The 18,054-nt window shown below is 37.4% G+C and overlaps 2 protein-coding genes across 6 annotated transcripts in view; one reads left to right on the plus strand and one right to left on the minus strand.

Moving 5' to 3' along the window:
• The window catches only part of LOC125864477 (actin-depolymerizing factor 10-like), a 616,735-nt gene that overhangs the window by 337,506 nt on the left and 261,175 nt on the right, over positions 1-18,054 (minus strand). The window lies entirely within an intron of this gene.
• LOC125863652 (uncharacterized) lies at positions 15,596-16,302 on the plus strand. The gene is made up of 3 exons (XM_049543695.1): positions 15,596-15,759; positions 15,819-15,960; positions 16,075-16,302. Exons 1-3 carry the CDS (start codon positions 15,596-15,598, stop codon positions 16,300-16,302), a joined length of 534 nt encoding a protein of 177 aa, XP_049399652.1.

The following is an 18,054-nucleotide window of genomic DNA, read 5'->3' on the forward strand; positions in this document are numbered from 1 at the left end:
CAACCCTCAAATGAGTCACATGTTCTTCCTCATTCCTAGAGTAAATGAGGATATCATCAATAAAGACGATAACGAACAAGTCCAAGTACTGCTTGAACACCTTGTTCATCAAATCCATGAAAGCTGCAGAAGCATTGGTTAGTCCAAATGACATAACTACAAATTCATAATGACCATACCGAGTTCTGAAGACTGTCTTCGGAATGTCATTATCTCTTACTCTAAGCTGATGATAATCGGATCTGAGGTCTATCTTTGAGAAATGACTAGCACGTTAAAGTTGGTCAACCAAGTCATCAATCCTGGGGATGGGATATTTATTCTTGATTGTGACCTTGTTCAACTGCCTATAGTCAATGCACATTCTGAGAGAACCATTTTTCTTCTTTACGAACAACACTGGTGCACCCCATGGAGAAATACTAGGTTTGATGAAACCCCTATCCAGAAGGTCTTTCAACTGCTCCTTCAATTCATTAAGTTCAGCTGGAGCCATTCTGTAAGGAGGAATAGAGATAGGCTTGGTATCTCGAAGGAGATCAATTCCAAAGTCAATTTCCCTATCGTGAGGGACTCCGGGAAGATCTTCTGGAAACTCATTAACCACTGGAACTGACTCAAAAGTTGGGGTTTCAGAACTAGAATCCTTAACTCGAACTAGATGATAGAGATAACCCTTAGATATAATCTTTCTGGCCTTAAGGTAAGAAATGAATCGACCTATAGGTTCTAAGCAACTACCCTTCCATTCTAGGATTGGTTCATCTGGAAACTGAAAATGAACAATCCTATTCTACAATCAACTAAGGCATAACAGGAATATAACCAATCCATGCCTAGAATGACATCGAAGTCTACCATTTCTAACTCTACAAGATCTGCTGAGGTGACTTTCTAAGAGACTGTAACAGGGCAATTTTTGTATACCCGTCTAGCTACAACTGGATCACCGATTGGAGTACAGACTAAGAAGGGTTCTGAGAGAGTTTCTGGACTGACACTTAAGATTACTGCTATATAGGGAGTTACAAAATACAAAGTAGCCCCAATTGTCTTTCCACTGAGTGTACCAAATGTGAGCCACATCCTTAAGTTGGTAGGATGCCAACTCAACCCTACCATTACCAGTCACTTGCATCACTCCAAAGATTTTCTTAACCTCATCAATGAAATTCTACGGGTCCTCACCATCTTGTGACCCTAAAACTCAGGCGGATTCATCCTAGCTACCACTGATCCACCATTTCTAGTAGTGGGAACTGGACCTACTAATTTTTCTGGTTGGTCATACTTTGAGCCAAAAACTGAATCACATTCTGAAACTCTGCGTTCGAAATCACATGGTCTGGGACTAGAGGAACTGCGTTAGCATTACGTGCATTAACATTTCTTGCGTAAGCTCTACGAGGAGGCATGATCACTGAAAGTAGAACAAAATTAGATCATACCTTACACACGATAAGAATAACAAGAAAATGAAGTTTTCCTAAAACACTTTGTAGCCTCCCTCTCATTAGATGTGGTGCACTTCACACCCATGAAAAGGACTCTACTTAGTGCGGCTTTTCAAACATCCTAGGACTCTTAAACCTAGTGCTCTGATACCAAGTTTGTCACGCCTCGAGCTACCCTCGAGACGCAGACATGGGACCTAGGATCACAAGTGACCCCAAGCTAACCCTGCTGGCATAATCATGAGCATACTAAAGATAAACTAAATAATAAAAACTATGCGAAAGCTATAATCATAAATAAAATGAAAAGATGGGGAATACCCATATACTATAACTGAGATGAATGAAAACTAATGAGTTTAATACAAGGAAAAATATTAACTCATAACCAAGCTGAATCTAATTATGTCTGAAAATAGCCTCTAAACTGACTAGAAATGTTGGGACATGCCCCAACTAAGTATAGCAAACCTGAAACTAAAGGACTAAAAATATTGAAAAGAAACTCATGACTATTGTCCTCAGAGAATGAGGACTCACCACTGATTCTGTTGAACTGAAGATTGGGAACCGATCTAAGCGTGATTTGGATGCTGAGAACCTGAACCTACATCACGAGAAGATGTAGCGCACATATGCGTCAGTACTTGAAAGGTACTGAGCATGCAAGATAGAATACAGCTAAAATAACATATAACTGAATAAAGCAAATAAGCAATGATATAATCTGAACATGATATAGATACTGAATGCTGAGATAACTGAATACAGTGACCAATTTATAACATGCTGAAACTGAATACTGGATATACTGATAAATGGTCAATGTAATAGAATCTGACTGAACTATGGGAGCTAATAATAACAGATAATAAAACCACATGAGCTAAATGTAGAGTCCGATGTATACGCCCCATCGAGAGGACCCAATATACCCTGCCAGAGGTATATAGGCATGCTGCTGTGATCACTGAAATGATCCCCACATAGGGGACTTACAACCTATGTGGCTAATAGTTCTGGCACTATTTGGGTACGCTGAACCCTAGTCCAACTCGGTATTATGCTACTCCCAGTGGATTAACTAATTAACACATTATGACTGAATTTATGTAAGTTACTGGATAGCTCAAACTGAACATTCAAACTGAGAATGCAACAATTAAACTGATATTGATGCATTAATAACTGAGGCATGTATAACTGAATAACTTAAATATTTGACCTAGAATGTGTAATTCAAGAACTAAAGAAATGCATAGCTAGGGTTCTGGAATTCATGCAATAAATTGAATATTAATGTACTAATCTGATTTGGATAATTCTAACAGCTAAGAACCCAACAATTCTAACATTCAAGAAACCCTAGGTCTAGTCATAATACGGGAATCAAGAAACTAACTGAAAACTAGGGACCTAATGGGTGAAAGGAACCCACTAGTGAAGTCCCACATAACTGGTGACGAATTTCACAGAGAAATCCTCTGATTTCTGCACTGGAACTGAAGAAAACTTGCTGCGTTCTTGGAGTTAGGGCTGGTCGACTTTTTCTCCTCTCTTGCTTCTAATTTTTCTAAGTTTTGATTAATGATTTGACTTAGGTAAGTTCTAGTCATGTTTCTAGGCTTAAACTTACTAAAACCTCATAATTTAGGGTCTAAACGATGTAGCTTAGGGGTCCAACGAAATAGGAAAAGACCAAAAGACCCCGGACTTAACTATTGTCGAAGTGACGGACAGACGGGACCTACGGGCCGTAGGTCAATCTACGGTCCGTAGATCGGGGTCGTAGGTCAAGTCTCCCCGATAGGGCTTCACTAAAACAAGTATAACTTTTTACTCGGAGGTCGGATTTTAGCAAACTCGGTGGCATTAGAAAGAGGATTCAATTATCTATCATATCATAGGTCATGGGACACATAATTCCTTTTGTTCTAAGAATTATGACCATTTGAAGTTGACCCAATCAACAATTTTCCTATAACTGGTTGTTGACCCTCACCTACTGTCAGACCTACGGACCGTAGATCGAACGCCGACCATGGTCCGTGATGGTCGGCCACCGTTTGCGTCAGAGGCTGGGTAAAGGGGGCCTCGATCCACAGACCGTGGTTTGACCTACGAATCGTGGGTCTGTCCGTGGGTCGAGACTTAGCCGATTTTCTGAGCTGGGTGTGAGGAGGGGTTGCAATGGTGAACCATGGACCACCAGCACGGGTCATGGTCTGACCTACGGTCCGTGGATGGCAACCGTGGGTTGCACCTGCAACTTCTCAAAATCTGCATTTTTGGTCTGTTTCGGATATAGGGTGTTACACCCCTGACAAGGTATATTTGGTCCTCTCGATGGGGCGTATACATCGAACAACGGTTACCAGAAGTTTGAAGCTGACTTTAATGAGCAATACTTCCTCGTAGGGTCACCAAAGCAGGCTCCTTTAGCCGCTTCGATTGTTAGAGCTCACTTCACACCAACAAAATCGTAAGATTTCTTCTCCGCCTCAGCTTGAGAGCTCCTTTCTACATCAAGATCTAGTTATGCCTCTATACCCCTAGCAAGGTAAATTGGGTCCTCTCAATTGGGCTTATTCATCGGACTCCACGTTTGGCTCACGTGGTTTATATCGGTTAATAGTAGCTCCCACAGTCAGACTCTTTGTGCATTGATCAGGTTTTCAGCATTTATATCAGTATACAGTTCACCATGTTATCTTCATGATTAGTACTTGGTCATTGCATTCAGCTTAGGTTTTCAGTTATGTTTTAGTATTTATATTGCTGCTCAGATTATGTCATTGCTCAGTTATGCTTTGTTCATCTCTTATATATTTGTTCAGCTTAGTATCTATATCCTGCATGCTCAGTACATTCCAAGTATTGACGCATACTCTACGCTACATTCTTTCATGATGTAGGTTCAGGTACCCGAATTGATTCTTGGTTCGTATTCAGCAGCTTCAGTGGTGAGTCCTCATATTCTGAGGACAATAGACATGCTTTCATTTTAGTCATTATTTTTAAGTTTCAGTTTTTGTTAGAGTTAGCTGGGAGCATGTCCTAGCAACTCAACTCAGTAGAGGCTTTTTAGACATAGTAGTAGATTCAGCTTGAGTTGTTAAGTGGTTGTTTTAGTTATCACTAAAAAAATATATATATATTATTATTCAGACCAATTGGGTTTTTCCCTCTTTTCAGTTATCCACAGTTTTAGCTTCCGCATCGTACATGTCTTATGCAGTTATTCTCAGTATGCTTGATATATGCCAGACACAGGGCTAGCTTGGGGTCACTTGTGATCCTAGGTCCCGTGTTACGTCAAGGGGTACCCTCGGGGTGTGACAATATAAGTTGTTTGAACTAATAACCGTATCATTAAGTACATGTTATAAATACGATAAAAAGTCATTAAACTACACCATTACTTGTTTATGCAACTCTGTTTGATCTCGTAGAATATGTAGTTTTTTTTGGCCAAATCTTTTACATAGAAAACATTTATTTATCTTCTTTGAAACTTCTTCTATAGTAGCAGTAGGTATCTGTTTCATCCGCTCCCTTCTCAATTTAATTTTCTTTTCAAGTGGAGCTATTACTCTCCCTAAAATTTTCGGAGAAAGATTCTAAAGTTCTTCAACTGGCACCAGATAAATTGAATTTGCATATGCAAGTATATACGACTCTACCTTATAATATGAGGAGGAAAACTTATAAATCATTTTGCCATATTCATCTACAAATTTATGCATGAGCGCTACCATAGCGTGTTGACAGAGTTTTTGTCCAAATCAAACTCTCGACACGAACAAACTTTGCTTCAAAGATGGACCATTGCAATTCAATTGTCTGCGGTGACGCTAAAGGTATCTTCATCAATTTTATGACCAATAACTTATTTCTCAAATTCTTGTTAGCCATTAATTTGATTTCAGCTAAAGGGAAAAAATGGTTTTTAACTTGCCATATGACATCCGTCCCTCATAAAAACTTTCTGACCATCTCTTACTTATATCATTTAACATGGCAGTAATGAGAACTTCTCTTGCTTCATTGAACACCACATTAATAGACTCCGCAATATTTGGAATCAATACATCTTACCTGAAATATATAAATTGAAAAATAGCAAGAAACTAAAATACAAAGTATTGTTGATTTTAAATAACAATGGCAAATTTGGAACAACTATTTTAATGTCCCACAACCACTGCAGTTGCTAAAAAAACTGTAAAATTTGTTTCAACAACTATAAAATTGTCCCAACAACTATAATTAATTGTTGGGGGCTTGCAATATTTATGTTTGAACTAGTAAGAAAATTTCATGTTTCCTGAAAAAATATGCTCTACTCCATTTGTGAAATCCAACATTCTCAAGATAATTTACGACTTCCGCATTGATAATTCTGATTTGTTTGAAATGATCATGAAACACATCTCTCCGATATGCTTTTGTTGCATGATAATAATGTCCAACAAAATCTCCATAATGAAAATTTTTACTAGCATTTTCACCAAGATGACTCGTGCAACATATGTTGTGCGCTTTAGAGTAAAACTTTGATATCGCTTTTCCTATACTTGGATGTCTATCGGTAATTATGCACGACTCTGAAGTATCAAGGACTATGTCTAACAGTTTCTCAAAAAAAATTCTCATATGAAGCATCACACTCCTTATCTACTACACAAAATGCAAAAGGAAAAATATAATTTTTTGTATCCTGTGCGACACAGCAGACAACAAAACTCCATCGTAACAACCTCTTAGACACAACAGACAACAAAACTCCATCGTAATGACCTCTTAAAAATGTACCATCAAGTTTCATTGATGTATTACTTCCTTCATTTACAGTCATAAGCATATGACGATAACAATCTAAAACTGCATATACATGCTCTAGTGTCCCTCTTATCATAGTCTTTGCAATTACACTGCTTTCCAAACACTTACAGAAGCTAATCTTGTAGCCCAAATCTGCTTGAACAATAACTTTTATATCTTTTGTGGAGGGGCCTTTTCCATTCAAGAAACTAGGTAACATGTATTTTGCAACAACATCCGCTGAAGCATATGGATGATGGCTTGTAAGATGTTGTGCCTCACATGAGTGAATGTTGCGATATTGTTTAATTTCAAATCTATTACAACTTTGAAGCTTTGCTGCTCGCAACTACTAATCACAATTTTGATGCACACATCTGGCACAATACACCTTTAGAACTCTTCGCTGATTTGAGTCTTTGATCTTTCTTCACAGATGCAACCTTCAACAATTTAGTTAATTCTTGCTTGTCCTTGAAAATTTTACCTTTCTAAAAACCTATGCCATCATCATGCACGTGGATTTCATATATATATATAATCACCAATATAGAAACATACATGATTATAATCAAACTAGTTTATAAAAAAATAAAAAAATAAAATACTATTTTATTACTGATAAATTAACTAAACATACTAATTAAGGTGATGAGGAGCACATTCTGGGAATCACGGTATATCCACTAAAATAGAAACACATGATTATAATAAATATGTGTTAATTACTCACAATACTAGGTTATCTCATGGAAGAGGACAGCGAGCCAACATCATTTACCTACACAGATTTTTAACGACCTGCTTTGCACAACTTATAAAAAATCACAGAAAAAAATGGTCTCAAACGGAAAATAATTGTGGTTTAATAACTGGAATTTTTGCCACTCAAAAGATAGCACTTATACAAGACATTCAAATAGACAAAAAAAAAAACGTAGTAAGGAGCAAAAGTAAAATTATCTTTCAGGTTCTCCCCTCACTAAAATTCAACATATTGAAAGATCTCGGTCTAGGCATGATTTCCTTGCCAAAATTTTGTTCTATCATCCAACGCTCAATGAAGACATTGCACTTAGAGTAAAAGCAGAATGAGACAGTTGAAATTGAAAGTGTCTCAGACACACCCGAGGACAATTTTTCCATCATCCCAAAGCATATTTTTGCGTCCAGCTATGAGCAGTGGTCTCGTATTTGGCCCTGTCAGTATTGTACATATGAGCAATTTCTGGTACAAGTGGATCGGGTGGGTTTGGATATGTCAATAGAGAGCAGATGGACAACAGGACCTAAAACATAAAATAGCCTCGTGAGACAAAATCCAAAAGACAATTGGAAAACAAGAAAGATAAACCAGAGAAGCTCTTCCCTTGCTCCTTTTCCAGAAGGTTTAGTGGTGACTTGGTATATAAACTGGTTTTCATCACATTTTGGATTAGTTTAATAGAAGCATGCAAACAAGATACATCAAGCAAAACAAAAAACAGAAAATAGAAGAATTCAGTTAGTCAATTATCTGAGAGTTGTAGGTATACCTTTCTGGAGCAAAAAGAGCAATCTATAGTGGCAGGCATTGCTCAAAAGATTTTACCACGAAATTATCTTTTCATTTCAATTAAAATCTGAACACCCAAACCTCAACTCGGCAACTCAATACAACTAATGCATATGACAAAATTTAGAAATAAATCATCTGCATCAACATCAACATCAACTAGAGGGACAATGGAAGACAGAAAGACACAAAATGTGCCATAAGTAGTTCACCTAATTTCTACCAAAAATTTAGCAGAAGAAAGTGAGAAGCGCTAGTCATTATATCAGACAATAATAAAGTAAATACTTATAAAATAGGAGCCTAGATGTCAAAACATATCACACTTGACTTTCTTTATTAAAGAAATGAGTATGAGACTCTCCCACACTTTCCTTTTTTTTTATGCTAAACGGAATCATTACTTGCTAAAGTGTTGTTGAACATCTGTCAGTTAGAGAAAAGGAAAATAACAAATATGTTATAAAGGCAAGCATGTTTTGAAGGGCATAGTATGATACATATCTCATTATTAATAAATATCTGTTCAACTTCTGTTAATTTTTTCTGGACTGCTTTTCCTTGAGCCGAGGGTCTATTGGAAACAACCGCTACCTTTGAGGTAGAGGTAAGGTCTACGTATACTCTCCCCTCCCAAGACCCCACTGTGAGGGATTATACTAGGCATGCTGTTGTTGTTGTATAGTTACTGTTTTTGGTTAAAACAAGTCATGATATTATTTAGTTACTGTTCTAAAATGATGCAACTGTTCTTCCCTCTTCTACTCTATCCTTCATTCTGATTGGCATTATCGCTCACTTTCACACTTCAAATACAAACATACCCACCTAAACTACACTATTTCCAGAGCATGCAGTCCAATTAGTAAAGCCACAGTATAACTTGCCAATCACAGCTCTCACATTCATCTATATTGACATAAAGCTTATTCTACTAAATATACTCCCAGGTGGGATTGTTTGGCCTACTGTAAGCCATGATTACAATGGCTCAAACTTCTTTATTATTATAAATAGAGAATAGATCAAGACTCAACAGGTCTGGACAACAACACATAACAGAAGTCTACCATTCTCCACCAAATCATATCACCCACCACCGCCATCATCTTCATTTTGTTAAATCTAAAATCTGGCTAGGACTCACCTTCATAGAGAAATCTAAGACCAGAAAAAGAAAATAGCAACATTTAATTGGACACAGACAAAGACCAAGATCCAAACCTTAGATATGCTCCTTTGCTCTTTAAAAATATCCAAACATATAATTTCATTGCTATTGATGCTAGAGTGGAAAACCTTAGTTCTAAATGCAACCTGAAACAAATGAACCATAAGAAGATCAAACATGTCTGATCATTACAAAACCCAGTCAACAACTACTAATCAAACACATCCTCAGAATTGGCAGAAAAAAACTTATTCTGCAAATTTAAAACAGTGCTTCAAACAAACAAACTCCTTAGAACCTACAGAACCACCATGAAGGTAAACCTAATCTAGCAGCAAACAAACGCCAGCCATCATCTACATTATGTTGTGCGGACTATGTGGTGTAAAAGACTAGCACACTTATTGGCATGACAAAACAAAATGGAAAAAATTGTAATGCCCATGATGATTGAGCAATAATATTGAACCGCACACTGAAGTATCAGCTCACTCTAGCACCAGAACATAAGAGAGCAGAGAAAATATTAATTTCTCAACAAAAAGCTTCAAATGTCATCTTAAGTAGTGGGAAATATCATAAGGAAGTTAGAGACTACAGGCAGTAGTAACTAGTATCCAAGGCTTCCTGAAATTTTCCGAAGGGAGATAGAGCTATTTATCAATTTTGAGTGTATTCCACCATGTATGTCCGTGGACTTATCCCTGTGGTATGTATGTCCATGGACTTATCTCTGTGGTATGTAAACCAAAAAACCATGTGCTGACAAACAAAATGTCAACATTTCTAATGCTAGCACTCTCTTTGAGTCCTCCATACAGTGGCTCATCACCATCCTTGGCTTAGTTTTCTTCTCGTTCAATACTGTCTTCTCAGCGCTGATGGAAGCATGTTAAGATGAACTAAACCAAAAAAAAAAAAAAAGAGTAGAGACGGCGAAGTAGGCAGAAATTTGAAGGTTAATATCAGTCAGTTCTGTCACTACTATATATATATATATGGACAGCTAAGCGGTGAGGTGTCATCCGTGAAAGTTCCTGCTTATTTTGAGAAAAGAAGAACATTATCTTAGAAGCCTATATGCACATATTTGAGATGCATTCAGTTGATTCCTTTGTATTTGCTTAAATTCATGCAAAACGATACTCTCTAGCTTTATAACAATAAAGGACGTAAAGGAACAGACACAGATATGGACAAGGATATTCTAGAGCATTGGCATACCTTTGGAGGCTTGAAAGGATAATGACCTAGCACCCTATCTTCATCAGTTCCTCCTGTGAACAAACAATAAGGCATAATGTCAAAAACATATTCCCATATTGATAAGTTAAGGTGGAGTTCCAATTGTTGGGTCCAAATCTAAATATAGGCAAAATATGAACTTACCAAATAGACGTTTCTTCCTCAAGATAGGCCAAGACCCTAAAAAAAAAATATAAGAACATTTTTTAAAATAATATATTAACTTAAATGATAAGAAAGTTCTTACTGCTTTGTAACCCAAAGATTCTGTAGTTGAATCACTCCACAACTGTCCAGAGATTGAATTGTTTGAGGTGGGGGAGGACATTGTAAATACTCAGAAGAATATGATCCCATGGCGAATTCATTGAAAACACGACCCGTAATCGCAGGAAATATCAGTTCGATCTCTTTAAAAGGATCAACCAAAATATAGCTATGAACACAATAATTCCTAACAAAGACTACTATTCCCTCTTCTCTATAATACCAATCATTCATCTTCATTTTTATTTTTATTTTGTGACACAACACATCATGTAAGGGACTAGTTGGTGGAATTTCTTTAGTCCAATCACCCATTTTAAGTCGGAAGAAGTAGCTGGCAAGCCTCCAATCATTGTGAAACGCACTGCTTAGCTTATAAAACAGAGCTCTTTTCTGAGAAGAGTCCCAAAATATGGGTGGTACATACAACCATGATGCATCTGTATACCTAAAGATAACAAATTAGAATAAATCAATAAAGTAAGTAATAAAAAAAAGAATGAAAATGTATACCTAAGGTTGTCACTTACTTGAATGGCGTTTTTGATAAGAAATGGTTGAACAAGACTGTTAATTGATCAACTTCATCTGATTGAGCCTTTACATTACTCGGAGTTGGATGTTTTTCAATGGCTGTTTTAACCAAGGATAGAAAAGCTCTGAAGTCTTTTTTAAGACTATCATCATCAGCTACAAGTTCAACATAAATAAATAAAAACCAAAATTATGAATATATTCTTGAAATCAAATATTCAAACCATACCTTTCCAGAAATGAAAATTAGTCAACCGAATATTATCATCGGCTCCTAGGAAAACTCCATCGAGCAAACATCCATGGCGACAAGAAGACTTGTGAATGGACTTCAATCCCATCATTATTTGGCTAAAGATTACAAAAAATAGAACAATGAACAAAAATCTTTAAAACATTAAATCAACTTGAAAGGATAAATATTATTAACTTACTGAAACTTCTTTCGAAAATCAGATCCCAATCCAAGACATGTATGACTATTTCCGTAGATCTTCCACATGTTAGGTTTATTGTTGTTATTTAACCAAGCACTGAATGGATATACCTTTTCCACAATAACGATTCCTTTATCTTTATCATGCCCAAATCTCCTAAGACCGTGTGGCTTCGTCACGTATGGAGAGTTGATACGACACAACATTACAAATAAATCTTCAGCAACTTCAAACTCATCAAATTCAAGTGCACTAACATTGATTGATACAGCGGAATCGATAAATTTTAACTTGCAATCTCGAAGATTGATTGAACCTTCCACTTTATCTCCAAGTTCAAAAAATTGGATGTTGTTGGAGAAATAATCCATTGCAATTAACCTGTAAGACAAAGGAAAACAATGTCAATTAAGATTTTTAGAAACTCGTAATATGTCTTTTACCTTTAATGAGATGATTATAGCAACACAAACGATCAAAGAGTATTTTTTACCACAAAATTCAAAAGTATTCATTTCTTTCTTAAATTTTATGCCACATAAATCAGGATAAATTAGAGGGAGTAGCATAAAATAAGCAAATTTAAAACAGAAAACTCTTAATATACATAAGATTTTTCATACTGATTACTGAGATTCTCAACTAAATATTAGAAATGGACTCAGTTATAAAATATATATATGTGTGTGTGTGTGTGTGTGTGTGTGTATGTGTGTGTGTGTATGTGTGTGTGTGGCTGTGTTCAAGGGAAAAAGAGTCAGCATAGTCAAAAATTAACAAAGCAATGTACAAATAAATTATTTGAACCGATCAAAATGTAGAACCAAACTCAAATGTCTAAAATACCATTTCAATAAATATCACAGAAAGTTAAACCCTGCTCTTTTTTTCCCCTTTTCAGCTTTCTATCAAAGTGGTAAGAAATGCGATACTTGCTGATTAAACATTACTCTAACATTCTCCGTCTCCCGTAAGTTCTTCATACATTCTAATATGTTCTAATCTGTTGTTAATTTGAATTACAGCCTACAATGGCTTATTGAGTTGTCTTCCTCAGTGTCGTTTAAGGTTTCTATTTTTAAAGACACCCACTGCCTTTTAACTACTCAAAAATGTGAAGGATGGGGTGGAATCTGATGTAATAATGTCTGAATGCCCTGGGGAGGAGTTGTCTGAAGGAAGTTTGCCAGAATGGAATCAACCATGGCCAGATTTGTTCCTCATAGAGGAACATTCCACTTTCTATCAAATCAGACTTCGAGCCATCATGCTAGAATATATGCACAAGGTTGTAACTACGAAAGATATGAGGCATGGGCTAGCATATGGTTTTCTACTCATTAGGATTTTCAACTCCTTCAAAGTTCTTCTAGGGAAGAAACCAGAAAAATAGATGATCACTCTTACTACTCATGAGGACTATGAGTGCATTTAGAGAAGGTAGGGCATTGGGTCACATTCGCTCATCTTGAATATGATTTCTGCTCGAGCAAGGTCCATAATGGAATTCGAGAAAATGACTAACCTGCCTGCCTAAAGGGATGCTGAGATTGTTCGATTCAAGGCTGAGTTGTAGCAAGCTTCTTACAAGCCCATTCGGGGACCAGGTGCTCTAATGAATGTTAGGAGAAGAATCAATTCAAAGCTGAGAATCTAAAGTTGGAGAACTGACCCAAAAGCTTCTCCAAGCCCATGACGCCGCCAATGATTGCATGACCTTGATACTCAAGAAGTTCTCTTGCTCCTCCTAATCAATCCCTTTCCTAATTTTGTCCAAGTGTTTGTTCATGTTCTTATCCTCCTCCTACTCAGTCCCCTCATTTTGTGTCCATCGTTTTTAGTACCCATGTGGCATGTCCTACTTTGGCTATTCTATCACTTTCACTTTCACAATTTTAAGTTTCGACTCATTTTTAAAAAATAGTTTGTTTGTTAAAATATGATAGAAAGTCTTAACGGATCATAAGACGTTCTAATAGATTAATTAATACTTGTCTTGCCACGGGTCCTAACAGATTGTTAGGACTTCAGTACAACCTTTCTTCCAAAGGTAATTCCATCGCCGCTACCAGCAGTAACTCCAGCAAGCTCAATTCAGATTTCAGATGGAAAATCTCAATTGATACCTCTGGAAAATCCCATCCCCATCCAATCTGATTCCAGTGAGTGCAGTGGTGAAGAGGAGATAAGAACTCCCTCCTGGGTGGATCAAAACATCATTAGACTAAGCAAAGAATTGGGGGCTTTGTTCGATGGCTTTGAAAAGGAAGCTGAGGCCTTGTTTGTCAAACTAGACCAAAGGAGAGAACAACCAAAAGAGCCAACTAACAACAATCAGTTGGTACCAAAAGAAATACGAAACTTAATCTCCGAGGTGAAATACAAAGATGGGGAGCCAAGGAGTGAATTAAGGAAAGGGAGGAGACTACCTATCAGTGATCAATGAAGGTCAAAATTTTATCTTGGAATGTTAGGGGGCTCAATGGAGCAGACAAAAGAAAGCTGGTTAAACAATTAGTACATCAATGGGATGCCAACATTCAGGTTCTTATAGAAACTAAGCTTGAGGGGGATGTAAGAAATCTTACAGGCGATCTCTGGTCCAATAGATGGCTAGGGGAAGTGCATTTAGAAGCTAGGGGAAGCAGCGGTGGAATTTTGATTATGTGGGATAAGAGAGAATGGCTGGGAGAACTGATTAACTCTGGAAACCAATCGATTCTATGCAAATTTATTGGCATAAACCAGGAGATGACATGGTACCTTAGTGCAGTTTATGCTGACTGCAATAGGGTCACCAGAAGAAACCTTTGGAATGAGCTAATAACTAGCAAATCTTTTTGTGAGGGGCCTTGGGTGGTTTGTGGTGACTTTAATGTCACTAGGTATGTGTGTGAAAGGACAAACTGTAACAGGATCAATGGGGCAATGGCTGAATTTTCTGATTGCATCAACGACTTAGAATTGATAGACCCTCCTTTATTTGGAGGGTCTTACACTTGGAGAAGAAGGGAAAGCCAGAATAGTGCATCCAGAATCGACAGATTCCTATACTCTCCAGAATGGGAAGACCGATTCTCTCAGGCTAAGCAAACATTGCTTCCAAGACTGGGTTCTGATCACAACCCAATTCTACTATCTTGTGGTGACTGGGAGTTCAAAAAATCCTACTTCAAATTTGAAAATTGGTGGCTAGAAGTTGAGGGATTCAGAGACAAGGTGAAGGAATGGTGGACCTCTTTTCCAAATACAGGTAGACCATCTTACACTTTGGCAAACAAGCTGAAGCTCCTTAAAAAAGAGCTGACACAATGGAGCAAAAGCCACAGATTGAACTGGAAGAAAAAGAAAGAGGAGATCCTTTTACAAATCAGCTCCTGGGAAACTCTTCAAGACCAAAGGGCCCTATCTGATGATGAGCTTTTGCAAAAATAACATCTAGCTATGGAGTTCGAGGAGGTTGCCAAGAGAGAGGAGATAGCTTGGAGACAAAGATCAAGAGTTAAATGGCTGAAACAAGGTGATAAAAATAGCAATTTTTTCATAGAATGGCCAATGCCCACAAGAGATACAACTCCATAGAATCCTTACAAGTAGGGGATCTCACTATCACTGATCCAGAAGTCATCAAGAATGCTGCTCAAACTTTCTACCAGAACAAGTACAAAGAGACTGAGCACTGCAGACCTGATTTCAATCTCCAAGATTCACCAGTCATCTCCAACGAGGATCAGACATGGCTGCAAAGGAATATTGAAGAAGAGGAAATCCTAGAGACCATTCAGTCATGTGCTATTGATAAGGCCCCCGGCCCTGATGGTTTCCCAATTAACTTCTACCTAATTTTTTGGGAGTTGATCAAGGGTGATATCATGGGAACTATGCAGTATTTTTACGACCATCAAGTTTTTGAAAGAAGTCTGAATGACACTTATGTGGCCCTCATTCCAAAGAAAGCAGGAGCAGCAGAATTAAGAGACTTCAGACCAATCAGTTTGATCTCTGGGGTGTACAAAATATTGGCCAAAGCATTAGCTGAGAGAATGAAAAAGGTGATAGGGAATTTGGTCAACAGACATCAAATGGCATTCATCAAGGAAGACAAATAATGGATGCAGCATTGATAGCAAACGAATGTGTAGACAGAAGAACCAGAGGAGATGTGGCTGGTCTAATGTACAAATTAGACATTGAAAAAGCTTTTGATCATGTCAACTGGAACTATCTCCTAAATCTCCTCAAACAAATGGATTTTGGAAATAGATGGCTGAAGTGGATAAGTTTCTGCATTAAAACTGTTACGTTCCTGTTGGTTTTTTCCCATCCGAAAGGGGTCTTAGACAAGGAGACCCCCTCTCCCCTTTTCTCTTTATCCTAGCCATGGAAGGACTCAGCAGTATGGTTAGAACAGCTCTACAAAAGAACTGGATAAGGGGTTTCAAGCTTAACAGCCATGGTATGGGTGATTTGGAAGTAAGTCACCTGCTCTATGCAGATGACACTATAATTTTTTGTGAACCTATAGAAGAGTAGGTCTGGCATATCAGAGTGATATTGACTGTCTTTTAAGTTGTATCTGGTTTGAAGGTAAACTGGAGGAAAAGCAATTTATTTCCCATCAAAGATGTAAACCACATGCAAACTCTGGCTGACATCTTAGGCTGTGGGGTGGACAAACTCCCAACTGTTTACCTTGGCATGCCCCTTGGTAACAAACATGATGATCTGAAGATTTGGGATAACATCATAGAGAAGACAGAGAAAAAATTATCTCAATGGAATACATATCACTTGGAGGAAGAGTCATTCTTATAAACTATGTCTTAGACTCCCTTCCCACATACGTGATGTCATTGTTTCCTATCCCTCCCAGTGTTTCTAAGAAATTAAACAGGCTTAGAAGGAATTTTCTATGGAAAGGAAACAAGAAGAGTGGGGGATATAATTTAGTGAAGTGGGAAGAAACTCAATTGAGCCAAAACCAGGGAGGACTAGCCATCAGAAACCTAAAACTACATAATCAGTGCCTTCTCATGAAGTGGCTATGGAGGTTTAGTGAGGAAGAGGCTTCACTCTGGAAACAGGTCATCTCTCACAAGTATGGTCAAGTAAGCCAATGGGTCACCAATGAGGTCAACAGTACTTATGGTGTTGGTGTGTGGAGAGCTATCAGATCAACATGGACAAAAATGCAAGGAAATATCAGAATCAGTGTTGGAAACGGGCTCAAAACTCTCTTCTGGAAAGATCTCTGGATAGGCCAGTCCACTCTGCAGGAATCCTTCTCTGATTTAATGCTATTAAGCTACAATCCTGAAGCTACAGTGGGGGAATGTTGGTCTCCCCAAGGTTGGAACCTAACATTTAGAAGACACCTTAACGACTGGGAAGTGGAGAGGATGGCAAACATGCTGAATGTACTAGAGGTCTTCACTGGCACAACTTCTAATCCAGATTCTTTAAGATGGAAATTCACAGAAGATGCAATCCTCTCGGTGAACAGACTTTACAAGAAGGAAAACAGCCGCTCAACACATGGGGAAGTCTCAAAGCTCTGGAAATGCGTTCTAATATGTTTTAATTTGTTGTTAATTTGAATTACAGCCTGCAATGGCTTATTAAGTAGTCTTCCTCGGTGCCGTTTAAGGTCTCTATTTTTAAGACACCCACTGCCTTTTAACTACTCAAAAATGTGACACTCTACTTGAGTAAGAAACAGTCAAACAAGTAACTTTATATCCAATTAACTGATACATTTTTCACATTTACGGTCTCGCACTATGTTCTTCTTCTTTCAGTACATTTTGAAGTTTTCTACCTGCAATAACTTCTCTCTTTCATTCCTTCATAACATATAACTGATCTCCGAATTTCTGTAACACATCTCCAAATCACCACCAAATAAATTAGGAAGAGTGTTGTTTCCTCTGTAGATTTTCTATAAACCTTTTTAGTGGACTAAAATCTATGTAATGAGAAAAAAAATTAACATTCAAGGAAAATATAGTTTTTGTAGTTAAGAGAGTTTTGACGAAATTTTCTCATCCATATTGACATGAAGAATAAATGTAATGATGGCTTCTTATCATCTAAACAAGCCTTCGGCGCATGGTTGCACTAGAGTACATTACTGAAATCTCATATGCAAATTACAGGAAATATGTGTTGAGACGGAACTTAAATGATATGTTGGTTTAGTTTTACATATTCAAGAGCACATTTATCTTGAAATTGAATCAGAACATAACAATCTATCACATTTGAGGTGTAGACCACTATAATCCTTTATATATTAAGCTTTGAAGTGATGTAACTTTGTTACGCATGGGTTAGTTAAAGAGGGAGTAGCAGTTTAAACAATATCCTATCACTATCCAATGGATGAGTTTCTGCAACTTCTAAATCAGCATTCCAACACAATTTTACTCTCGTACTTACAATTAAATATAGGGCTTGTGCTATACAATAGAAACCAACATACCCAAAATGTTGGACTCGTGCCCAACACGGGCATCGCTCATTTAGTTACAGACCAAATGAATAGTGAGAAATGAAATAAATGATAAG

This window comes from Solanum stenotomum, chromosome 5, assembly GCF_019186545.1.
Source record: "Solanum stenotomum isolate F172 chromosome 5, ASM1918654v1, whole genome shotgun sequence".
NCBI classification, from domain to species: Eukaryota; Viridiplantae; Streptophyta; class Magnoliopsida; order Solanales; family Solanaceae; genus Solanum; species Solanum stenotomum.